At 42.6% G+C, this 27,332-nt stretch overlaps 1 protein-coding gene across 4 annotated transcripts in view; it reads left to right on the forward strand.

The window, feature by feature from the left end:
* The window catches only part of CRYBG3 (crystallin beta-gamma domain containing 3), a 1,479,538-nt gene that overhangs the window by 736,824 nt on the left and 715,382 nt on the right, over positions 1 to 27,332 (forward strand). The window contains exon 11 of one of the 4 annotated variants that reach the window (XM_085622438.1): positions 1,188 to 1,347. The exons of the other annotated variants lie outside the window; for them this stretch is intronic. Coding sequence (XP_085478564.1) covers positions 1,188 to 1,217 — 30 coding nt within the window. The 3' untranslated portion in view covers positions 1,218 to 1,347. Of the gene's footprint in view, positions 1 to 1,187; positions 1,348 to 27,332 lie in introns of those variants that run through there. 4 annotated transcript variants of the gene reach the window in all.

A 27,332-nucleotide genomic window follows, 5' to 3' on the forward strand; every position in this document is an offset into this window, starting at 1 on the left:
TTTTCTAGGATTTTTGCCTGCAAGGGCAACCGGGAGATTGGGCAGTAATTACTAGGGTTCGGAGAATCTAGGCTGTTTTTTTTTTTTAACAGAGGCAGAATGGAAGCCTATTTCCAAATTTTAGGAAATATTCTTGTTTTGAGGACAAGATTGTAAATTTCAGTGAGTTGCTGTGCTATAAGATCCGGACCTCAGTGAGCTATTCTAGGAGGACAAGGATCCAACAGGGAGCCAGCTTTTACTGTGCAAAGAAGTTTGAGAAACTGATCATAGGAGATGAGCAAGAAATTAGATAGCTGAACTGAATAAGCTACTGATGGGCCCTTTTGGCCTGTTTGGTTAACAAAGTCCCCTATGCTCACAGCAGAAGGACTGCAAATTTCCAGAGAGTGACTCAAGACCAATGCGTCGTAGATATTACGTACTTTTTCACAGAAAAAGGAAGCTACAGTGTTAAAAAAAAAGGCTGGTCAATGGCCCAATTTTTGGTCTTTGGGTTTCAACTTAATTTCTGAACCGTGGCAAATAATTCTTTAGTACTGTTAATTGCAGATTTTATTTTATCAGAAAAATAGATGATTTTTTAATTGTGAATCAAGTCAAGTCAACTTTGTTCGGTTTCAACATGTAAAACCATAAAAGTTATCAATACATCAGAATTTCATAAAATATAAACACAATTCATCACAATTAAATTAGATTCCACAATAGTCCACAGAAATCCACAACATAAGGTGCAAAGTTAAATACAAATAATATTAACCCTTAATTTAAAAACCCGATGGAAAAGTACATTTATCCCAGGGTTTTACTGGGTTGTCTGTATCTTAAAAATGAGGTTCAACCCTGACCCTTATTAGCATTTAATCAAGACAGGCCCTGGACTTCACTGCAGATTTCAGGTAACCAAGGACAACAAGCATTTGCAATGCAATAGGCCTCGCAATTATTAGCGTTAGAGCGATTGGTATTGTATATGATAATGTTTATTTTGACTTTGAGCACAGTTTCTTGAACACACATCTCGGTGAGACTTCACTTTTTGCACTTTTTCTTTTTCTTTTACTCTGCCATACGCTAACCTTTGGTAGTGGTCTTTCATCCTATGATCTTTCGACGAGTGCAAATCCTATTGACTCAATGTACATGTAATTTCCTTAATTGGATTCATGTGGCTTTTGTTGCAGCTCCGGCTGGAGGCTGAAAAGAAGTTATAAGAGAACAACTACATTTACTTTGATTGTTTTGTGAATGTATATATCCCCTGACGAAGGGTTAGAGACTAACCCGAAATGCATTGGGACCTCATCTTTGGAATTGTTGAACAATGTAATTTAATTTGAATTGGAATACACACTCCTTAATTGATGTATTGTGATGATAACAATACCCATTGAACCTGTTATTTAATACAAACAAACAGTGGCAAAACAGTTACTTGCTTATTGTCCTCTATATTATTTGCATCTTCCTTCACTGTAAATTCACTGCACAGTTTGTATATGTTTTGGTTTACTTCTGTTGAGACCTTAGGGTCCTAGCTGTGATTCACGCAGGCTCTGGTCTATCCAGAACCTCCCCCATTTATTGTTACTGATAGGGACGTTGACTCACATCCATTTACGTGAAAGCACGCTTAAAACAAACGAAAGATTTTTCTTTAATCTAATTACAACACATCAGTATACAGAACAGGTGTGCAGGCCCACTCAACCATACATTAACTTTATACTATTGAGTCCCAGTGGTCCAGCACCCGTTAACAAAAATGTCGTGGAAAGACATTGCAGATCTGACTACCAATCAGGCACTAACGAAAGCTTATACACCAGACGAAGCAACATCCATTTATTCTCTCGTAAAAGAAACACGCACTTTCAGTTCCTCCGCCAGAACAACAACACAACAGCTACGACAATTGGAATACATTATGAGGAAGGAAATTAACCAACGTCTCCACGCTACAACGCTCATCGAGTTCCACAAAGTTAAAAGAATCCCTAGAGGTCTAAGAATTGCTCTAAAACCCATGCTCTTCAAATTTAATAAACACTTCATGTCTCGTTGGTACGCCATCTTGAACAAATGCTCGCTGGATCTCATACTACTTATAGTTGAAGAAATCTCGTCCATACTTCAGGAATTAGATCAAGACATTAATAAATTGAAAGATGAAATAATCGAAAACATGGAACAGGAAGACTGGAATAAAGTTTTAGAAGACATCAATAACAGACTTGATGTCCACGCCAAGGAAGTACACGAGCGTAAAATTAGAAAATTTAAAAGGGACACAATTGATTACAAACTTGACGAAGTTTACTCTTGGGCTGAAGTTTATGCTCAAAAACGCCCTTTCAAAAAGACCGGCAATTCGTCTTCTGAAGAAAGCGTGGTTAATGAACAAGATCTGTTACTCCATAGACCGACAGTTGGGTCACGATCTCAACCTGGTGATCAAACGGAAGAACAAGCAACTACCTCAACTACCAAACCGTCTTTTTTAGCCGAGGGCCAAACATCGAAATCCCCTCCAGACAAAACCACCACACCAGGCGACAACGCACCCGCAGGGGAAAGATCCAAAAAAAACATCGAAACGGGCAGACCTCAGCGGAGTACCAAGAAAACAATTCCCTAGTTGTAAACATTTCTAACAAACAACTCAATACGGACCAACTCCGAGTATTGAATAGAGGGATATCGTTTGTACCAACTTACACATCCAACAGCTTGGAAACAGAGATTGCATTCTTCAAATTCATGCGTAAACTACGACTCAAATGGTTCTTTGCCATCAATCCAAGAATTGAAGATGAGACATCTACCACTCATTCATTTCGTCCAAAAAGTAAATTCATGTCCCCATTGTCACACAAAACTCTTGACACCTTTGAGATTCTGGTCAAAAAGGACCTGGAAAGCATCAAGTACACCAAACCTCAACACTCGAATCTTTCTCATAAGGAAGCGCGTACCTTGAATGCATTACGACAAGACATGTCCATCACATTTCAACCAGCCGACAAAGGCGGAGCCCTAGTGGTAATGGACACCGAGTTCTACGCAAAAAACGTAGATGAGCATGTGAACGACTTCAACACATACATAGCTATGGATCAAGACCCTACTAAGGACTTTCTTACAATACTAAACAGTATCCTACAGAAAGGAGAGGAAGATGGCATCATTGATGCAAATACACGCAAATTTCTTTTTCAATCCACACCAAAGGTTCCGCATATATATATGCTCCCAAAAATACACAAAAACAAACAGAACCCTCCGTTTAGACCTATAGTAGCAGGCTGCGGATCCATACATGAGGCAACAGGCCAATATTTGGACCACCATTTGCAACCTTTGGTTCAATCTTGGGAAACGTACATCAAAGACACAACAGACTGCCTTCTAAAGTTGGAATCGATCAATGAACATCTTGACACTGATTATCTTCTTTGTACAATAGATGTCGTGGCCCTCTATACATCAATAGCCCACGAAGAAGGTCTCGAGGCTGTAGAATGGAGACTCCTTAACTCATCATTCTCTAAAGAAAAAAGTATCTTTCTTTTGGAACTATTACATTTCGCACTGTACCACAGTTATTTTTCATGGAAAGACAAATACTACCTTCAAATCACTGGCACATCCATGGGCTTTCCAGGAGCCCCAGCCTACGCGAATACCTTTATGGCTTACTTTGAGCATCTATTTATTTTACACAACCCAGTCTGGCGCGCCAATACAATCCTTTTCTTGAGATATATTGACGATATCTTGGTTATTTGGAAAGGTCCCAGAACTCTTTTGGAACACAGTATCACTGAGTTGAATCACTGCAATCCGAGAATACAATTCACCCATGACATACAAAATGACAAGATCCATTTTTTGGACATTGAGATCCACAAATCCACCCACGGCCTAATCACTACAATTTACAGAAAGCCCACAGATGTCAACAACGCACTGCACTTTAGCAGTGCTCACCCATACTCCCTGAAGAAACATTTACCGGTGTCCCAACTCACGAGAATCAAAAGAATCACTTCAAACAACCAACAATGTGAATTGAACATCAAAGAGCAATTGGCGAAATACAAAAACAGGGGCTATCCTGACAACATCCTCTTAGAGGCAGAACATAAAGTAGCACAAAAAAAACGTGAAGATCTGCTTCTCACTATCCCTAAGGTCTCCCCTAAACGCGAAGTTTTTGTATTAAGACACTCTATGCAATCTAAAAACATCAAAACCATCATTCACAAACGATGGGACATCATTTCACAAGAAGTTGATTTTCAAGAGTTGTTTATGGATCCCCCTATGTTTGCTCACACCAGACCGAAGAACTTGAGGGATCTCCTTAAAAACAAAGTCAAACCTCAAACTGTGAAAAACACCGGGATGAAAAAATGCTATAACTGTGGCCAATGTGGCAACGTCATAGTAGGCAAGGTTTTTACTCATCCACACACAGGCAAAACAATCACATTACAACATACATCAGATTGCAACACTGAATGGGTCATTTACGCCATCAAATGCCCCTGTGGCTTGGTATATGTCGGGAGGACAAGTCGAAAAATCAAGACCAGAATTATCGAACACAAAAGTAGAATTCGCAATAAGAACATGACCTCCTCTCTTGTCACACACTGGATCAATACACCTCACACCATTCCTCAATTACGGTTCACAATCCTGGAACGTCTCCCCACACTGTTAGACAGAGATATGAATACAGTTCTATCACGTAGAGAAACACACTGGATAAAATTCTTAGGAACGGTGACCCCAGGTGGTCTTAATGACCACTATGAAATGTTATGTTTCATCTGAAAGTGTCATATTATGTATTTCATTGTAAAGGATTTTGCACTCGTACTTCGTTTTCACATTTATTTTATATATTTTTCTCTTCATCATCCTCTTGGCATATAGATATGCGGTTAATTAGATTTTACTTGGTAACCCCACAGTATCATTATTGTTACACTTGTTCACTTACGAACATTGATTCCTCTTTCCATTTCTATTACATGAACTGGACGTTTGTCCTTCGTTCATGTCTTTTGCGCATCTCTGTTCCCGTTATAACTGACATAGTTCACACGCATACGCATGCGCTAGCAGAAGGCTTGCAGTTCCCGGAAGTTTCGCAGAGAAACACGAACATTTCACTAGCACGGTAAGCCGCGGTCACGGTCATTGAACTGATACATAGTATTACAACCACTCGGTTGTTTGCTAACCCTAGGCTTCGTTTGTTACAGATATTTACCGACCGGCAGGTATTCTGACTCTTTTTCTATGACTCCAGGCGTTACAGCAGGGTGAGTCGAGGCTTAACAGATTTCCGTCTGAGTGCCGGTGGCGGTCTAGTTCAAACACGCACGCCCATTACGTTTTTTACGCACGACTTTATTTTCGTCTTCACACACTCCGTGACTTTGAGCACAGTTTCTTGAACACACATCTCGGTGAGACTTCACTTTTTGCACTTTTTCTTTTTCTTTTACTCTGCCATACGCTAACCTTTGGTAGTGGTCTTTCACCCTATGATCTTTCGACGAGTGCAAATCCTATTGACTCAATGTACATGTCATTTCCTTAATTGGATTCATGTGGCTTTTGTTGCAGCTCCGGCTGGAGGCTGAAAAGAAGTTATAAGAGAACAACTACATTTACTTTGATTGTTTTGTGAATGTATATATCCCCTGACGAAGGGTTAGAGACTAACCCGAAATGCATTGGGACCTCATCTTTGGAATTGTTGAACAATGTAATTTAATTTGAATTGGAATACACACTCCTTAATTGATGTATTGTGATGATAACAATACCCATTGAACCTGTTATTTAATACAAACAAACAGTGGCAAAACAGTTACTTGCTTATTGTCCTCTATATTATTTGCATCTTCCTTCACTGTAAATTCACTGCACAGTTTGTATATGTTTTGGTTTACTTCTGTTGAGACCTTAGGGTCCTAGCTGTGATTCACGCAGGCTCTGGTCTATCCAGAACCTCCCCCATTTATTTTTTACCTAAGGCAGGTATGTAGGAATGAGAACCCGATACGGCCTATTCTGCCTTTCATGTTTCCAAGATATAGAACAAGAGCGCTATGAAATGATATGAGATATTTAGTGGTCTATTATCAAACAATCTAACGTACCACTGGCAATTTAAACAAAAAGAAATATTCCTATGAAGAAAAGCATTTTCAGAAATTGATAAACAGTCATACTAAAATTTCCCCACCAACCCCGTTTCGTGTAAATGCTCTTAGGGCTCTTACTACTTTTCACTACCATTGACCCCCGGTTTCAGTCATCTTCAAAAAATCATCGAGATGCTCAAAATGCACATCAGAAATTTTGAAGATTCAGGAAAAGTACTTCAAGCCATATGCTTCCATAGAATTTCGAAATTATGAAAATGTCTCACATAAGCAATCTGAAACCTTAGCAACTATGGGTATACTGACGCTCAGGTGTATTAGAGAAATACAATCTGTCCTGCATCTGTTATAGTAAGAATAGGGTATAGAGCACTGTGCAGAATAAAACACGCTGCAGTGAAGATTATCAGGGCTGAACATACTGCAGTGCAGACAGAGAGAATGGAACACTGCCATAAAGAACAACAGCCTCACAGTCCATTGGAGTGAGGTGCAGCAAGAGCATTGCGCAGGATAGTGCATTAGGCCAAAACACACTGCATTGAAGAGCATAGGGATTGAGCAGACTGCAGCCAAGCGCATCTGCAAGAAAGCATAGTGGTCACACAAAGCAAGCATACAGCAGTGTAATACATCCGGCACAAAGCTTGCTCCAGTGACTGCACAGATCACTGCAGTGAAAAGCATTGGGACTCCATATAGTGCAGTCAAGTACACCAAACACAATGAACACTGCAGTGAAGTCGATTAGACACAGCGCAGACCGCAACGAAGTATAGAAATAACACTACAGTGGAGTAAATCGGTAACCAGGTACAGTGAAGTGAATTAAATCAGACAATGCAGTGTTAACAGATCACAGAGAGAATACATTGCTGCTGAACACAAATCACAGCACCAACACAAGGCACATTTTCCTAAATCTTCTACAAGTAAATCAAATGAGTAGAATCTCCGATATTTGAATGCTTAAGACAAACAACCACAAAATAGAAGGTAGCAGAGTGCCAAGTGAAAGGAAATAAAGCATCGCACCTCTATTTTGATTTCCAGAAATGCCGCTCATCCACTTTCCAAAGATTGAAGGCGCACAGCAGCCCCCTAGGAAACCCGCATCTCAAAATTCCCACGAGAAGGGCCTGCTCACACTGTGCACTCACTCCAGCCTTCCCGTAGAGGGCCCCGGAGGTCTCTACTTTATTGAAATTAATCACACTTGCCCACCTTCTGTGACAGTTAAATAGGGCAGATTTCTACAGTTTCAAAAACGTCTATTAGGATAAAAATGACATCACTTGACCTTTAGACCCGATGAGGACATCACAGGAAATTACATCACATGACACTGGACCCAGAGCAGAGAAAACAAGAGAAACTTGTGTCTTACCGGATTCATCAAAATTAAATGTCATGATTTAGTAAGTGACGTTTGAGCACTGAGGCCAGCCTTAACCTCACTAACACATCAGCAATCACACTAATGCTGTGTAGTGCTGTAGATTAGTAACTCCAGGTATGTATTTCAAATTCCATGCGAATTTTAGATCAGTGTCAGTAATTCCTTTTTTTGTGCAGGAAGCTGGCTTTAACCTTTCATGACTTCACTATATAGCTTTTGTAAGGCTGACTGAGACACCCGCAGGCCGTAATTCTGCTGAAAAAAAGCTGCAGCCTACTTCCTGAATTGCTATGGTTAGCAAGTATGACAAACAGCTTAAGCTATCACAAAATGTAGCAGGGTTTAAATGTGTGCACATTTGTGTGCACATCTGGATGCAGTTTGGAAATGACATGGATTCTTTACCTCCCTGTGGCTGCATCCACATTTTAGTGAACGTGTGACTGTGGCACCACAGAGTGTAAGCCCTTGAACGTAGAAGTGCCAGTGTGTTGTCTGGCAAGTGGTGGACTTGTGACGAGAGTCCAGAAGACGCCGAAAACATATCACTGTGATCCATTGCTGCAATGTTTTGAGTGAGAGGGACCAGGTAATCCAAACAAAAAAATGGCTCTGTGGCACCACATTTCCAGTTCTCAGCTCTCATTTAGCAGATCAGACTTGATTTGGTTCAACCAGCACACTTTATACCTCTGAATGCTAACGGGAAACACAAATCTGAAAAAACACAGCACCAAATGCACCACTCAATTCTTATAATACAAATGAGTCCAAGTCCTCAAAGTAGTACGTTTTCCAAAAGGTTCTTCTTTATTATTCAATTTGAAATGTGCATTCTTTGACAACAGCAAAAACAGCCGACGCGTTTCGTCCAACTTTGGACTTCTTCAGGGCTAAGATATTAGGTTGGAAGAAGAGCACATATGGTTCTAATTGGCTCAATTTCGCGAGTTTACCACGATCCAAATGGATATAATTAATCCTTGGTATGAGATCACCGTCCTATTTAAATATAGAGATGAGTAGCATTGATTAAAAGTGGAGTGTACAAGAGCGATGAAACTTTGTCGTCAGTTACAAACCATAATGGGATATTAGGTTTGAGCGTGATTGCCTCGAATGATAAGAGCAAATTGGTCTTATCGTGGAATACCCGATTCAGTATTCAAAAAAGGATCAAAAGGGAGGCGTCCGCCCCGTCCGGTAACAGCTCTGTGGCACCACATTTCCAGTTCTCAGCTCTCATTTAGCAGATCAGACTTGATTTGGTTCAACCAGCACACTTTATACCTCTGAATGCTAACGGGAAACACAAATCTGTATCCTTGTGGCACAAATCTATCTGATAATCCCGGAGGGCTCACAGCCATCACCCTTCCCTATGTCAAACGGGGGGAACTTTTGTTTCAATCAACAACATGTGGCATGCGGGTAATTACAGACCTTTGCACGCTGAGTCTTTCCAGGGTCAGTGCCCATCCAATCCAACCCACGTTTTTTCATTACATTCTGGAACTTGTAGTCCCATCTATCTATAAGTTCCAGACTGCAAAGACAAATTGTACTTTCTGGGATACGCATGGGTAGAGTTGGAAAACCTGAGAGCTCTGGTGCTATTGGGTGAAAATATGGCGCAGCACTATAGCGTATAACTCCGAGCCACCAGTCTGAGAATCTCTGGCTACACAACTGGATGTCGCTAGCCTTGCTCAGCCTTTAATGCACGCGCTGCAGAGGTCTCTGACTCTGTGGATTGGGAAGGTACCTGAATGCTCGGTGGGGGTAGTAAGAATGCTGTGGAAAGCGATATGAAGTCTTATGATGAAAGAGCAGTAATTTTTTTAATTTTTAAGAAAGCCTATTTGCACACTCACCTTTACTTCGTGGACAAACAAATCTGAAAAATTGACTACATTCACACCCACTGAGTATTACCGTTTGCAGAAAACACACCAGCTGAAATAATCACCACAACTCAGTGAAAACCAAACTGTTATGCCGATGCGATTCCTCTGTAGAAAATAGACTGAATGTTCCCCCTCTTCGATACAACGATGTGGATAGTCATATTGCTGGAGTTGGTTTGTGGACTCAGCGAGCACCAAATTAAACGTGCATACACTATGAAGTGGACACTGCCTCCCATGGAAAACAAGTGACACTTTCAGGTTTTAACCATTCTTATATATGTTGCATGACTCCGAGAAGGGGCGGAGTAGAACGAGAAACAGAACGGAGATTAGGCGAGAGAGAAGGCGAAAGAGAGAGATCTGGTGAGGCCGATTGCCAGTTAAGAAACCGTGGTCTAATTTGGCAGTTTAATCACTTTACACGTTTGCGGTGCGTGCATCAACTCTAACAATGCCGGGTGACTTGCCAAAAGTGAAAGTGTGCCATGCGCGCATTCTGCTCAAACACCGCGAGCAAAAGACACGCCGTATGCGTGCACATCTCCTGTCCTTGCACGCCTGCTGTCTTTAATGCTAACGTCTTCAACCGTACGCGTGCACATGTCCTGTCTTCTGGGCGCGTGCACATGTCATGTCCCCCTTCGGCCAAGAAACCGACAACAGTAGATCTCGCCAAGGCGAGCAGCGCAGGCGCTGCGTCGCTAGGCGAGACCCAAAAAAGATACATTCATCCTTCAACAATTGTAAATACAGGAGAGCTGGGCGAGCCTGCTTAAAAATCATCCTCTTTAAAATAGGGGCAGTAAAAAACATCCAGGGGACCTCATAATGTTTACAAAATAATACAAAGTGTAGCAGATTCTGTGGAGACTCACCGTCGCAGCCACAGGGTGCTAACAACTGGCCTCTACTACTTCCCCAAGGTAAGGCAAGCAGAAGGTGAAAAAGATCCAAGCGAAACCTGGTTAGTTAAAAACGTTCATAATTACTTAAAAACCCCAGGGGATAAGGCTCAGCTAGTGATGTTGTCTTCAACATTAAAGATTTACGGACGCTGGGTTTCTGCAGTTCAAGCTCTTCCCTCTCCAGTTTCCTTAGACTGCTAAAGGACTCCCTTATTAACCCCACATCCTTTTTGGTTATTTGTTCAGGGTTCGTGTACAATTCGACTCGTCCTAACCTTTCGAAACTGCTCTTAATATATCTGAGCCAAGGTATACGGAGCGCATAGTCCAGGGTCATACACTCTTTCAAAATTGACTGGCTCAGCATTAATCCCTCACTCAACCAAATTTTTAACCAGAAGGTTAGGGGACAGAGTGCCAAGATGTCGCATAAATAATGCACCCCCAGTTTTCATGTACCACCATGTTAGACAAGCCACAAGGAACACCCAATAAGCACTTCAAAAATGTATTCTCAGATACCTGTAAATCATCTGTAGTAACATGCCCCCATATTTCGCTGCCATAAGAAGCTGTTACTACACTCTAAGCTTGGTAGATCATTAGCAGCTCTGCAATGGGTCTATTTCCCAATTTAGAAGCAAAATAAAAAATGGCCGCATTCCCCCGCGCCACGTCTCCCTCCCTTCTTTCTTTCTTTGAGGGGGCCCCATTTCATTTGGTCATCCAATACGACCCCCAAATCCGAAAAAAACGTCTGTGCAAGGTACCTTGGCTGAACCTACCCTGAATTGAAAAGATTTTTTGGGGGCGAGTACCCACCTGCATAACATAGGACTTAGAGTCATTTATAGATAAATCCCAATCCGTCATAAAGGCGGAAAAGGTATCAAGCAGGGTTTGTAGCCCCCTAGCAGTCCTAGATATAAGACTGCGTCATCCGTGTAGAATAGTACGGGTAGGCCCCGTCGGCCTACGTGCGGATTATCTATCCCCGTTACTAAAAGCTCTTTATCTAAATCATTGATATAAAGATTAAACAAGAAAGGAGCCAAGATGCACCCTTGGCGTACACCTCTTCTTATATCAAAGTTCCGTGACACACGTAAATCCTGCAAAAATCTGACATTGGCCTTGGTTGCACAGTGAAGGTCTTCTAAAAAATGGACAATGTTCCAGTCTAGCCCAATATCTTTCATAGACTGACACATTTTAGCCCTATTCACGCGATCGAACGCGGAAGACAAGTCCATAAATGCTAGATAAATGGTGCTAGAATGAGCAACCGTATATTTGTTAAGAATCATAGTAAGGTTAAGGCACTGGGCCACTGTGGACCGGCCTGGGCGGAACCCACACTTTACGTGTGATAATATACCATGTACCCCTGCCCAGCTGGTCAACCTATCTAAGAGCACTCGGCCCACAACCTTAACCACTGAATCCAACAACGAAATCGGTCTGTAACAATGTGTACTATCACAGTCACCCTTTTTAAAAACTGGCACTATAGTCGAAGTAGCCCAGGACTTGGGGCATCCGGTCTTTGCCGCAGCATTAATTACAGCAACAAGGACCGGGGCCCAGAAGATGGGGTCAAGTTTAAAAAGGTCCGGAGGGTTACAGTTGGGTCCCGGGGCTTTGTTACTTTTCAACCCGGCGATACCCTCCTCCACCTCCCCCAAGCCAAAGGTCAGATCAGGGGGGTCTTCCTCTTGACCTGACTGACAGTTTTGCTCAGGTGGGCTCTCAAACATGGTTTTAAAGTGGAGCACCCATTCATCCTCAGTAATGTGTGCACCTATTTCACTGCCTTTATTATGCTCTAAAAAGGGTCTGTGAATAATGCTCCAGAATCTAGAGCTATTCCTCAGAGTGCTTCCCTCAATGAACCCACTCCATGCTTCCTCCTTCAGAACAGACTTGCTTTTGGCCAGTTTCAATTTGTAATCTTAACGACACGCTCTGACCAGGGTCTGATTTCTTGGGCTTCTGTTTAAGGCTTCCCTCCGCTTTCTTGCCGCCAGCGAGCAAGAGGAGTCAAACCATCTAGGGGTCGGGATCACTGTCTTGCGAACCGGGACACTTAGAAGGTCACCTTCTTTAACAGAAATGATATTGAAAGCACTGATGACCTCCCCCAGGGATGTTTGCGATGAGGTACACAAAGCTAATTCACTAGCACATGATTCTGTTACCGACTTATAAAAAGCATCTGGGGAAATCGGAGTCCACTTTAACAGTCTTCTACCATCTGTTGGTCTCACTTACCCATTTTGCTCAACTCCTCTTTTGCATGTCAATAAAGGTCCGCAAAATTCAACACACAGAGGGTTATGGTCATTATGGGCATTTCTTGTATAGTAAAACCTGTAAATGAAGATTGTGAAAATGATGAGATTAATATAAAATCAATGAATGTGCAACCACCTCTCCCTTTAAAGGAAGGGACGGTGGCCTTGGTGCAAGGGTCAACTAATGACATAAGAGACTTTAGATCAAATTTGTGAAGGAGATCATTCAGAACATCCCCCTGAACAGAATGTTCAAAATGTATCCCCCTCACACGTGGGCAACCTAGGTCAGCTAATTTTGAAACCCTGGGGTCTTCACATGGGTGGACGTTAAAGTCCCCTGCAATCATGAGGTTTTGGAGGACAGCTGACCAGTGTTGCCTTATGAAAGACCCCAACAGAGTGATATTACACCCACCATTGAGACATGACACAGAATTATAAAAGTTAATAAGACCCAGTTTGTTTGACCCCTTTCTTAATAACAGAAACTGTATGCACAAGCTTGTTGTAGGCAGGACCTGTATCTGACATTCTAACGCTAGAGAAATGTAAATAACAAGACCACCCTTTGGTCTGTCAGCCGAAGAAGGGGAGGCAGGAACGAAAAAGGACTTGTATCCCTCCAGAAATAAGCTACAATCCACCAACCATGTTTCCTGCAAACAGATCACACAATATTGTTTCACAAATGCGTCCCACAATGGGTCAGAGAACTTATTGGCTAGACCTACGACGTTCCAGGATATAATGTTATCATATTCGCGGCAACGCCCATGGCTTTGCCCTAAAGAGTCCTGCTGGGCTTTGGGATTCTCTGGGTCCAAGGGTGGAAGACTACCAAGTCAATCACAAGCATCCATTGTAGCCAGAGCAGTGAACCGATTAAACAACTCCAGAGGCGGTGGACCATGATCCTGTCGACGTACAGGCAACTGAGCTGGATAAACTGAAGAAGGAGGCAGATTCATATGAACATTCCTAATAGATTGAACCCTCGGCAACAGACCATCAGATGGAACCATGTTGGCAATGTTCGTAAAGCTGCACCCCAGTAGCTCAGGTTTATAAAAAAAAGCCAAGTGGAAGGGCCATGATGGACGACTTAGGACCAAAAGGAACAAGATATGGGTCTGTGAACAAAATCCTTTCTGCTATGCGAGGCCTGTTAAAATTTATGATAACGTAGTCACCCGTATAAGATTTAGGAGAACTACCAATCCAACTGACTCTTCGCACCAGGTTTGTTTTTCTCCACCCTCATTCCTAGGGTGGTATTGTGCGATAGCCAGTATAAGACTTTATTCTTTAACTGGACAAATTCCTCCTTGGTACCCTGGGGGAGAGTTGGCACATTCCCTAGTATCACTACATAGGGGGTAGATTCTGCAGGCAGACGAATACCTGGTAGGCGCTGCATGTGGACTTCCCCCTCCCCCCTGGGGCCGCCCCCCTAGATGGACCCCCTAAGAGATCTTGACCTGCGTCGCCGATCTGTCCATGTTGCTGTGGTTTACACCCGGAGTAGGTGCGGGATGACTTACAGATGCTTGTCCCCCCCTGGCTGTGATTGTCCCCCAGTGTTTATAGGCAGGCTTTCCGAGCTTAGAGGGACCGATGGTGTGCTCAGTTCTGGTTGGACTACTGACCCTCCCATTGATGCAGGTGAAACACAGCATTTGAGGTCTGATAGACCCTTTTGAATCAATGTCAGGGGATGGATTATCGGGCCCAGTTTGGTGTCCAACATTTTTTTTCATCATCACCTGGAAAGAATTCAATGCGCCCATCAGATCTGACTTGGACAATGTTTGAGTAGTCATTGGCTAAAGACCTTCAACCCAAAAGTAAATTCATGGCACCGATCAGCCACAAAGTTCTTGATACTTTCGAATTAATTGTAGGCAAAGAGATTACCAACTTATTCTGTGAGCAGCAACTTAATCACAGTAATTTGACCCTAAATGAACGAAACACCATAAGACAACTGGCATCGGATAAAGACTTCACATTTTGCAAGGCAGACAAAGGAGGAGCTCTTGTGGTATTAGATACCTTCTTCTACATGGAAAACGTTGAATCCCATGTGAGTGACCAACAAATACATACTAAAATGACCTCTGATCCTACCAATGAATTCTCCAAAATTCTCATGACCATTGTCAATAACGCTTTACACAAAGGTATCATCAATGAAAGAGATAAACTGTTTCTTATCATGGATAACCCAAACGTTCCGTATCTGTACATGATACCAAAAATACACAAAAACTTAGAACGACCACCGTTCAGACCTATTGTAAGTACCAGAAATTCCATCCATGAGCCCATCGGAAAATACATTGATCGACATCTTCAGCCTTTAGTACAAAACATGTCCACGTATTTAAAAGACACTACGGATTTTCTCATTAAACTCAACAACATAGTGATTCAAGATTATGCTCAACTAATTCTATGTACTATAGACGTTAAGTCTCTGTATACTTCTATCCCACATGACTTGGGTATACAGGCAATGGAATCATTTTTGATCAACACTGACAAAGATGATGATCTTAAAGTATTCTTACTCTAACTCATGCACTTCACCTTATACCATAGCTATTTCATTTGGAACAAAGACTACTATACACAACTATACGGTACATCTATGGGAAATTGCGCAGCTCCTGCATATACGAATCTTTTTATGCATCGATTTGAGCTCGATTACATCTTATCTCAGGAATCATGGTTGAAGAATCTGGTGATTTTTTACAGATACATTGACGACATTTTTCTAATTTGGAAGGGAACCCAATCCGAACTACTTGCACATATCACACAACTGAACTCCATCAACGATCGCATTCAATTCACTCATGAAATCAACACCAATCACATCTCCTTCCTGGATGTTGACGTTATGATACAGAACAATCAATTGGTCACTTCCGTGTTTACAGAAACAACTGATCGCAACAACTTGTTACATTTTTTCAGTTTCCACCAAAAATCTCTCAAAAGGCATCTTCCTTATTCCCAACTCTTGAGGATTAAACGTATTTCATCCACTGAAGAGATTTTCCAAGAACAAAGTCGTCAACTTATTGACCAATTCAAAAAAAGATCATACCCAGCCTCTATCCTTCATGAAGCAGTCAACAGAGCTAAAACCAAGAATCGCTCTGACTTACTCCAAAAACAGATTCCTAGTGATTCTACAGATTCACGATTGGTTTTCGTATCCAAATTTTCTACCAAAAGCACAGAAATCTAGAAAGCCATTCGGAAATACTGGCCGTTACTACAAACTGAACCAGACTTCAAAGGTATTTTTAACCATCTTCCTATTTTTGCCTACCAACGAACATGGAATTTACAACAACTACTCAACAAGAGCCCTCCAGAATCTGACAAAATGTATAAAGGCACTATCCCTTGTTTAAACTGCGGTAGCTGCAATAACATCATTAAGGGTACTACTCTTATGCATCCCACCAAAGGCACACCCATTGAACTCAAAGTCACGGACACTTGTGACACAAACAACGTTGTGTACTTACTTAAATGCCCATGTGGACTTCCATATGTGGGAAAGACTGAAAGGAAAATTAAGATTCGCCTTACAGAACACAAAAGTAACATACGAACCAAGAATACCAAGTCAACAGTGGCAAATCATTTTCTGGAGTTCAATCACAATTGCAGCCAACTTAGGTTTATGATCTTGGAACAGGTTCCTGCACAACGAGGGAGAGACAACAGTCGCTTCCTCTTACAACGTGAACTATTTTGGATAAATAGACTTAATTCTGTGCACCCCAGGGGACTAAATGAACGGCTTGAATTTAGCTGTTATCTATAAGTGTTGGATTTCTAAGCTGTGTTCTATCTAATTGACGCTCTCCCTAATTTTCATTAACACGTTTATTTTCATTCTTCGTTTCTTAGTATTTTTCCCCTTCCTTTCTTCATTCTTTTCTGCTTTTTTTCCCTTCGCGCAATATGGCAAATACGTTATTTTAATTTTAGTGTATGTATTAGTAGTATGAGTATTCACCAGATACATTGGTTGCATTATCTAATTTTTGTTTATTTGCAATTTGTAATCCCCAAATCCCTTGTTTTTAATTTCTTTTCGTCTTTTTTCCTTTTTTGCATTCTGAACGCGTTGCAAAGTATGTTTTCTATTTCTTCCTCATGCCGACTATCACTTCCGGGTCTTTCTCTTTATATTTCCGGTGTCAAACTCACGCGTTTCTAACTACTTCTGGTGTGGTTCCGCGCACATCATCACGTAGCTCACAGGTATGTGGAAATACTCCATATCTTCAGTCTACGTAGCTGTGTACTCTATTCACTGTCACTTTTATCTAACTTCAGCACGTCCTGATACAAGCACATAATTTCCACACACCGCTGAGGTTATGGGTATTGTCGCTCTAAACTCACGAATTCCAGTCCCATTCACTTTTTTGATTATTTTATCACATTGCCTCACCGGCACAGTAACGACTTAGGAATGGATAAACCTTCATTATTCTCAAAACTTTGGACGCCGTCCCGCAATGTTTTCATCACGTTTCCTTATTTAACTGGCACTAGCTTCTTGTATACTTTTAGCATCGAGCACAAGCATCACGAGTTTGATTACTTCCAGTGATTCTGCGAGTTCTCGCACCCTTTACTAACATTTTGCAGTCACGTGTTTTTCTATGCATTCCGTTACGCTTGGACTTCAGCCTACTTTCCTATTTCTCATTTTGTTTAGGAAAATCCCCCTGACGAAGGGCCAGTCCCGAAATGCATCGGGGAATTCTGAATATTTTTCTTACTGTATGAATTATACATATGTGAACCACATCTTTATTTGGAAAAACAAGATGATGTATGAGGATTATCACACATGAATTATTCATCATGGATTAAATACTTTATCTAATTGAATTACATCGATGTTACCTTCATTACTCAGACGAGTGTATCGTCGTATTTGGAGTGCTAAGTGAGGACGTCTTTTCCTTTGGACGCTTTTTCTTGCTGAGTAGTCATTGGGACTTTAGGTAACAGGTTGGGTTTTGGTATTTTAGCTTTGCCTCCCATTGTTTGGGATTTCCTTTTGGTGCCTGTCCCTAAACCACCCGACTCTGCCATTAATAAGCTCCCTCGCGTGATCGAACCGACAATTTTTAAAGTTTCCAGATGCTTGCTAGGGGTAATCACCACATGCCCTTGATTTAAAGATGCTTCATTACCCCCCTTGTTGTTGATGATGATTGCAGGAGAAAGGGGTAACTGTTGGGCTGTAGAATGGCAAGTTATCCCTGTACAATCCTGCACGGTCTCGCTTGACCCAGGGTTGTTTGACAAATTTGATGAATCGTCATCTTTGCTGGCCAGAGACAAGTGTATGTCTGCGAGTGTAGGGCATGGAGCGATGACGGGAAACCTAGAAAGACGTTGAATTACCAGCTCAATCTCCTTGTCCAGCACTGCTGCAGCTCGCTGGAGGAACGAGTCCATGGTAACCACTGAGGTGGTAGTACCTGCTGTGGCCCTCCCAGGGGCTAATGTCACCTTGCGCCTCCCCTTGATCTATCCAAGATGTTCGAGATAATGCGCTTAGATAGCAAGATGTAGACCCAAGTGCTGATTAGGTATAGTTGACTGACTTAAAAATGTCAAAATACAGCTCCAGGATACCCAAGCGCAGGAACACACAGCAAAAAAACTTCCCTACAAGCCGCCTGCTTAATACCAATACAGATACAGTTCAAAATAAGGCCAGTCACCTTCCAACCTTTTCCTTAACCACTGAAAATACCGCAGGATGTCAGTCTATGGAACTATAAGTTACTCAGTAGGGGTGAAGCTGGGTGAAACGGTGTAGTCAGGCGGTTGTAGTCCATGAAAAGTACAAAGAAATCCCAATGACTGGCCAAGGGAGTAGGCCCAGCCTCCTCCGGGCACTGACGGGCGTGGACGGACCTGACCTTGGACCGGGCTTTGCCTGGGCGCATCTCGCGCTGCGGGACCGCTGGCTGCTTTTAAGCACGTGTAGAGACGTGTAAAGGCGCTGGGGGTACTGGGAATGCGAGCCCCTCTGTCGTTCTCCCCGACCCGGGCAAGAAAACCAAACTTCAGGCAGGAGTGCTGGCGTTAGCGGTCATTTGTGAATCAATTCTTTGTATTCTGCATTCATCTCCCTATAAATGTCTTTCTCGGTGGTGGCATAGTTTTGTCTCCACCGGTGTCTTGCCAGCGGAATCGCCTTTTTAAAAGCCTAAGTTCCTCTGAGAACTAGGGCTCAGTAGGGATAGCCCTTTTTTCCTTACCAGTTTTTGAGGGCACCAGGGTCTGTACTGTCGAGACAATGCAGGAGTGATAGTCCAAGAAGGCTGTCTCTAGATCGCAGAAAATAGCAGGTCTACTGTTTTCCAATAGAGCATTAAATTTGGTGGCATCTAAACTATGCCACTGACGCCGCTTGTGCTTTCGGGCTGAAATGCTCATATTGCCAGAGGTAATGGGTATGTATAGAGTGAACAGAACAGCAGATTGATCCGACCAGGGTAATTGAAGTAGACTTCTGGATTCTAGAAACGGTCTGCCCATTAAGACGGCATGAAGTAGATGTCCTGCCCTATGAGTAGGGCCCCTAATAATCTGTTCTAACCCTACACTAGTCATCAAATCAGCAAGGTCACTAGAATCTTTATCCTGCAAATTATCCAAATGAAAGTTGAAATCCCCTAATATAGTGCAGTCCTGAGAGTTGACCTTATACTCTAGTAACTGGCCATGGGTTTGTATAAAGTTGGCCCTAAGACCCAGAGGGTGATAGATAAGAAGCCCATTGAAGGAATAGATATGGCTGAGTTCAATTTAAAAGAAGCACCTCACAGTCGGGCTGAAATGGAATATCAGTAAAGATTGACCTCAGATGATCTTGGTAGACTATGGCTAAGCCCCCTCCCTTTTTCCCCTCCCAGTCTTTCCTAGCAATGTAGAAGCCTGCTGGGGTGGCGTCAATCATGCCAGGGCCAGATGCAGCATCGGCCCAGCTTTCCAGCACAAAAGCTAAGTCTGGAGCATATGCCTGTACAAAACCTTATGTTTTATCAGTGACCAAGCATTTATTAGTGTACAATGCCAGGGTTGTGTAATCTTTTTTTCCTTAACCAAGGGGGGCTGCTCAAGGAGGTTGCTTCTGGAGTAGCTGATTATTTTCCTCGGTTGAGGCATAAAACCGGCAGGGGGGCTGGCGCTTAGCACGATCTGAGCGCAGACGGGCGCACATATGTTTGCCTTTGGCGCGCCCTCAGTGCAGAGGTGCTCCCATGCTGATTACATCTCCCACTGAGTGCCGGGGGCATGGCTTAGCCAAACGCTTTGAGTAAGGGTGAAAACATAGGGAAGAAAATCAAATACTAACTGGAGTCCAGCAACCCCTTAGTCCTGCAGCAAGCTCCCCTGCTGAGAGCTAATACTGGTAGAGAATTAGCTGGAGCAACAATTTCCCGACTGCCAAAGACCTGCAAATTCTGGACCCCCAGCACCTAAGGCTCTGCGGCGTAGTCATAGGGACATCCCAGAGTGCCATCTGGAGCAGCCTCCTCCCCAATGCAGGCCCTGGAGGGCAGGAGGGATGCGCTCGCCTCCGCGACTTCCATCAGATCGACAGCAACCGCATGTCTGCTCCAGCTCCTCAGCAAATAATGCCTCTGATCCCAATTCCAGTACCAGCATAGTCTTTTTCCCCTAAGTCACACTACGAACGACTGATGAACTCCTCTGATATGCTTTAAGGGGCACGGCTCGATGCGGCACTGGCCGTATATTCAACAGTGGTGGCTGGATACTGCCCCTCCCTGACTGATTGTCCAGGATGGTTGAAGCACCCTATGATATACTACTGTAAATCTCGTCGGCGCAATGCACGCGATGGTTGCTGAGACAGTTGACAACTGGTCCTGGGGACACTCATAAGCCCTTTTTTCAGAGTAGCCTCCTGCTGACAGACCCCTCTGGACATGCTGTAGTCCCTAGTGGCGGGCCTTGATGCCATTCCGCTGCGATGAGATCCCATATATCAACTGGGGCAGTCCCCTATTGGGACTCTACTTCTGTGGCACCCTCTGCCCTATGTTGTTTTCTCCTCATGGACATTTTCAGATTATGATCATGCTGCATACCATAGAGACTGGGGCTACACAGCTGTGGATGTGTAGCAGTCCCTGTTTGGTTCACCTTTCTTTTGGCTAGGTGTCCTAGCATATATGCTGTTGCTGGGAAAGGAAAAAGACAGTCTCCTTGTGGAGGTGTAAAAAAAGCTCTTTACTGTCGCGGCAGAGAGAGCGACCATCCCCACACCAGTAAACGAGTCTTAATTTGCTTGTTACAATCGTTTAAACATTAAGTTATTTAAAAGTTACACATTGGTTACACAAACATTTCTTCATCTGTGTTCCTAAACTTTAACCAAACTCTCTACACATCCTTTATTGCAATTCTAACCAAGCTTAATAAACTTACTATTCTTCTACTCGTGAAGGCATATATTTTTGTGTTGAATGCATGTGTATTTGGGAGTGTGCTTTATCATTGTGCTCCCATGACCTCTTATCAGATTCTGTCTGTTTTTGGCTAATTCAATCTCCTGCTCCTATTGTTTAAGCAGGTTTCGATCTCCTGAGAACACAGAATATGCGCCTGTGTGCCAAGGACATAAGTTCCTCCAAGCTTGCCAAACATGAGCTTTCCTTTTAACTACAACCTTGCAGATCATGCATTGTGTCTTCAAGTGAACTCTTCACCTCTTTCTCATCAGATCAGATTTTAGGCCTGCACTGCTCTTTCCCCACGTATAGCTGTGTGACACTCTCTGCTGTTGTGCCATATTTTCATATTTCCTTCCTTCTATAACACGCCCATATAGCAACTGCATGCACCACAACCCTGTTAAAATGTTTTACCGGTATTGGTCGAACGATCGTTCTGCGCTGGACCAGGTATTGGGGAATTATTGTGAATGTTATTGTTGTCCTCACTTAACTGTTATAAATAGATCGTTCTCATGCAATGTGTGGAGCTTGGAAGTATATTGAATGTCACCTAGTACCTTGCCGGCAGTCGAGTGTAGCTATAATTTATTCAAATCAGGGGCAGGGCGACCATTCCAAATTGACACCACATCCTAGCACTGCTTAATTGTCGCAAAGCCCAAATAACTTACTTACAGGAGACGCTTCTTCCAACTACTGAAACAGTTAAATTACGTAAGAAGTGGTGGGGACAACTGTTTGCAACAACATATTCAGCCTTTGCACGGGGTGCAGCAATCTGGCTACATGCATGGGTACCCTTTGCAGTCTTAGGCAAAAAAAATGACACCCATGGCTGATATGTTTTCATTAAGGGAAGACTAGAAACAGGTGATGCTTGGCAGCATCTATGTCCCTAATAAAGAGCATGGGTGTGTTCCTGGTGTATTTATCCACTATCTTAACTGATTGGGCACAATGTCCCAGGGTGATAGGGGGAGACTTCAGTGCAGTCCTAGATGTTAACCTGGATCGTTCCCACCCTCCCCTCCCTGGTATGGGCTGTCAAGCAGGCCAAATCCCTGCAGCAGTGGGTCACAGGATGGTCCCCATCTGATTTCTGGCACCGCCTTATAAGCTGCATTCATGTCTGGATAGGACTCTCTGTACTACATTCCTACAGGTAAATATCATCCATGTAACCTATTTGATTAAGCAAAGCATGTGGCTGAACAGCTACAGCGGTCAACCTCGGGGCAAGTCTCAGCAGAGACGCTCAACATCCTGTGATTTTGGTCAAATCACTTATTCTCCCTGTGCCTAACAAAAATGAATGTGAATGTCTGCACTCTGATACTTTCGGGTCTAGTTTGCGCTATATAAAACTCTGAAATTTTTTTTTTTAAAAAACACTGCCAAACCACAACCCCTTAGAATGTGCAATATCCTGGGACCGCTTCCCAAGCCCTTTCCTACTTGGCGACTGCAGCCTCAGCTCTTGGAAGACATAGTGTTCAGGGACACCTTAGCCACCATGATTTACACATACTAACACAGCCTCATCCCCAGTGGTAGAATTGAAAGCATCCAAAGTAGTAGTGAGGTGTGTGTCAATTTTTTATTGATGCTAATTGGGCTTTTCATTTTATAAATCATAAACATTGCAGTAATAGGCATGAAGATGCACAAAGTAACATCTAGCAGTTGCAGGATAATAATAGTGAACGAAATCCAAAGTCATTTTTAAACAACATAACTCAAGGAATAAAGAAAGGAGATGCAAGGCGGTCAAAGACAACACATTAGATGGGTGTGTGGGTAGGCTCCATCAGGAAACTACAGTTTTACAAGGAGTGGCCGGCTCATTAGAGCCTTGCTTATTCACTGAGTGAGCATGCCTAGGATCATGGACCACACCACCAGGGTCTGCCGGTTGTTGTGTGAACGTATCCAGGATCATGTCATTGTGAAATAGGATGGCTGTCTCCTAATAGCTGTACCCCCTGAGCAGTACTAGGGAGGAATCATGAGCTGAACAGGTTCAAGTGGGGAAGGGAGCAGATAAGGCAAGATGATATAGGGAGAGCTGTGGTGGTCATAAGGGGAATGAGGAGAACAACTAATGGGTGGTACGAGCATGAGGGATGCAGCAACAGCAAGTGAGTGTCTTGCAGAAGTGGCCAGTTAGGAGGCTGGCCCTTCTGGAAGAAAATGGCTCAGGAAATTAAGGAGGTGGGGGATCATCGGCTTAAAGATCTTTACATTGCAGTAGCATGGTGTCCCAAGCGGAGGCTATAGGGTGTTTACGTAATGGCATTGTTTCCTCCAAGTGCAGTGCAGAGCTTTCAGCTTCGCCCCATCAGAGGAGAGGTGTGTCTACTAACACCATTGTAGGTGCCCATAAGACGATCCTAAATTACCATACTCTCTTTGAAAACCATTTGGGCCCACTAGGACAGTCCGCGGCAGAAAGCGATACTCATGCAGATCATTTGCATGAAGCGAGAATTAGTTATGCTGAACTCCTAGAATGGGTGCGGGTAATTGATTACGCTGTGCACACACAAAGAACACACACTGAAGGCGACAACGTCCATGCACTGCTTGCGAGGATGATTAGACCTGAGCTGCTGGGGTGTAGGAGACATTATATTTTTGGGGGTGGGACAAGGACAGCATTGGGAACTTTTCATTGACCCAATAGAAAGTGTCTGTTGTCTGAGAGCCGCAGGCTTTGATAAATGTATACAGTCGCATAGTTCTTTAGTGAAATAGCTAGCAATGGGGGTCACATCGTCACAGCCTGTAATTATGGTTTATTGTTAATTACATTCTGGAAAGTATGTAGAAAATATGTGAAAAAACATTAACCTTGCATCTTCAGGCACCAAGCAAGGGTGGGAGAGAAAAAAGAAGAAATAAAATCTTCTTAGCGACATTCATTAACCTCAAAATGCAACTAGACTAATTGGAAATAATTTTTTGTCTGCAAGCAGTTATAATAAAATCCTGAACTTTTGTTTGGAAAAAACAAAATATTTTCTTTTTGTTCAGTGTGTTATTGTCTTTGTCATATGATTCCATCATCTCTTTATATATGTTGCATATGGCATGATTCAGTCTTTTCTGGGACATAATTGACCTTAACCAGGTTTTCAGTTGGTAGAGACCAATGAAGTTTCTCTCAGCCTCAAAAAAGATACTAGAAAAGCTAAGATAACCTGTTGTAGCTTCTCAGCCTATGTAAAAAAAAAAAACGCTTTCTTGGAAGCATTTTTTAAAAGTATGTGTGCAAGTTCTGGCCCTGAAGAGTACTTAAACATACTTGATAATACAGTTAACTGAGGTGAGGGCAGCAAATGGTCAATTTCTTGATATTGAGCAATGGTGTCTTGTGTGTATCTCTGTGGCCATTTTTGAGGTTTCAGCCCATACCTCCATTCTTTACAATAAGCCATGGGTCTTTTTGAAAGACAAAGCTGTAATCACTCAGTGAATTGTAATGGCTGTGAATAATGCATCATGCTGTAGAGAAGTCATTATCCCTCTGTTACCGCAACTAAACGTTGACTGCCCACTGTTGCTACTCTTGGAGAGTTAGTTGTATAATGGCTTATTGAATTGAAATTTAAGAGTATCTTAAGCAATGGGACACCAATAATAAAAATAGTATATGTTGGACTTGGCCCTCTATGGAGGGTCATTTCCAAACTTTTTGTCTTTGGCCATCATGTTTTCTGAACCTGTTTTTGTTAGCTTTTAGGACTCTGTGCACTTTACCACTGCTAAACAGTGGTAACGTGCATGTGCTCACTCTTTTACATATGGTAAAATTGTTTTACAACCAATTAGCACATTTAATGTACTTATTAGCCCCTAGTAAAGTGGTACTACATGCCCCCAGGGCCTGTTAATTAAATGCTACAAGTGGGTTTGCAGCACTTTTTTGTCACGCACCTAAGTAGCCCTTTAAAACATGTCTCATACCTGCCATTGCAGCCTGTAGCTGTGATTTCGAATGGGCGAAACAAACCGTTTGCCAGGCCTGTCACCCCCTATGCGAAACAGACCATAGGGTGGGGTGCAGCATATTTAAAACATTGACCATGTGCTTTTAAGGTTTTCTTGTCCTGGTAGGGAACAACGCTTACATTTATTTTTCACTACTGCAAGGCCTGCCTCTCCCATAGGATAACATTGGGTTACCATGTTTCATTTAATTAGTGATAACTTTCAATTGGGAACCGGTAGGTAGGTCATGTTTGGTATCTAAATAATTGTATTTTAAGACCCTCTTTAATGGTAAAGTTGGGTTTTAAGTCACAATTATGAAGATGTCACTTTTAGAAAGTTGGTATTTTCTTGTCCTAACCATTGGGTGCTTGCAGCCTGTATCCTGGATCACCTGATTGGGTGTGATTGGAAGTTGGCCTTTGTGTATTCTTCCCAGACAGTGAGACAGAGGGTGAATTGGGTGTTGGCAGAATGAGAGCAGAGGAGCTGTTCCCTGGCCCAATTACATTTTGAAGGGGCTGCATCAGCACACTCACAAATAACTTGTCACCAGTCTATTATCACCCCAGACCTATTGGAACCTGGCAGAGAAAGGTAGGAAATTCCAGAGCCAGATGTCTAGAATTTTAGCCCACTTCAAAGGGTGACACCCAGTATAAATATTGGACCCTCGGACCAACATTCCTGGACCTGTGGAAGACTAAAGAAATACTGACTTGTAATCCAGGGTACTGCCCTGCTGCTTGACCATGGATAACAAAAATGACGAGTGCAGGAATAACTTTGAAACCATACATTCTTATACCGAACTCAATAAATGTGTCTGACTCGCCATTTAAACTAATTATGGCAGAAGTTACTTAAAAGACTCACAAAACTATATAATTCAGAACCTAGTCATTGGCGTTATTTTATTTCCTTTTCATATCATTTCTTTTTCTTTTTATAAACCAAACATCAATATACAAAATATGACTTTAAATCAGAAAAACATACAGAATGAAAAATGTCCTAGCTAACGTAACGGAAAGTTTCAATTCTATTAAGGACTCGGCGGCAAGGATTATGCTTTTCCTTCTTAACATTTATTGACAGCAGCCATTTTAAAGTCAGATAAAAAACCAACATTCCCATGAACCATGGGGAATAAACAGATAAAACAATAGAGTGTTTCTAGATAGAGTGTCCCTTCAACTGCACCAATCAGGGATCCCCATGGTGCTGTTAGTCCTGTGTCTCTGTCCATGCTTCCTCTTTCGTCGCTCGGTCAGCCAGTAAATCCATAACAGGAGTCCTTTTTATTCGAATCCCCTGCAAGGAGCAAAGTAAAACATAAGTGACAGAATTGGTTAAGGTTTAACCCTGAGGAGAGAAAAATGTCAAAGCATCCACATTATGTCCTGTACCATATATGGAAATAAGGTAGAAGTTACTTACTCCAATACGAGGGAGGGAAGGAAGTCAAGAATTTGTACCCTGGGTGGGATAATCCTCGCCTCCGAGTCCTTAATAGAATTGAAACTTTCTGTTACGTTAGCTAGGAAATTTTTCATTCTATGTCAGGACCGGAGGCGAGGATTATGCTAGTTTAAAGCTTGCTCACAACCAAATGAGCCATATCAATAACCGATTTGAAGTAAAACCGTTTAAAGGTGGAGTCTAAAGACCAGTCTGCAGCATTCAGAATGTCTTCCAGACAAGCTCCCAGGGTAAATGCTTTGGAGGCCATTGCACCTCTGGTAGAGTGCGCGCTAAAAGCCCGCATGTCAATGCCCGCCTCTTGCATTATCCATCGAACCCAACGTGCAATTGTGGGTGAAGACACCGCCTTGTGGGGTTTCTTGAGTGCAATGAGCAACTGGCTTTCCCCAGGAGGCCTGAACTCCTCTGTCATCTCCTCGTAAGCCTTGAGGCAGGAGACTACACATAGTTTTGGAGAATCCGGAAAAGCGGGGTAGGAGATGGATGTTGTTCCACATTTGTTGCGTCTACTGATGGTAAATGTCACTCCAGTGGGGGAAAAAATCCTACCAGATACATCTAGAGCTCTGACATCTGAAACACGTCTGCAAGATATTAGACAAAGCAGCA

This window comes from Triturus cristatus, chromosome 8, assembly GCF_964204655.1.
Source record: "Triturus cristatus chromosome 8, aTriCri1.1, whole genome shotgun sequence".
Lineage (NCBI taxonomy): Eukaryota > Metazoa > Chordata > Amphibia > Caudata > Salamandridae > Triturus > Triturus cristatus.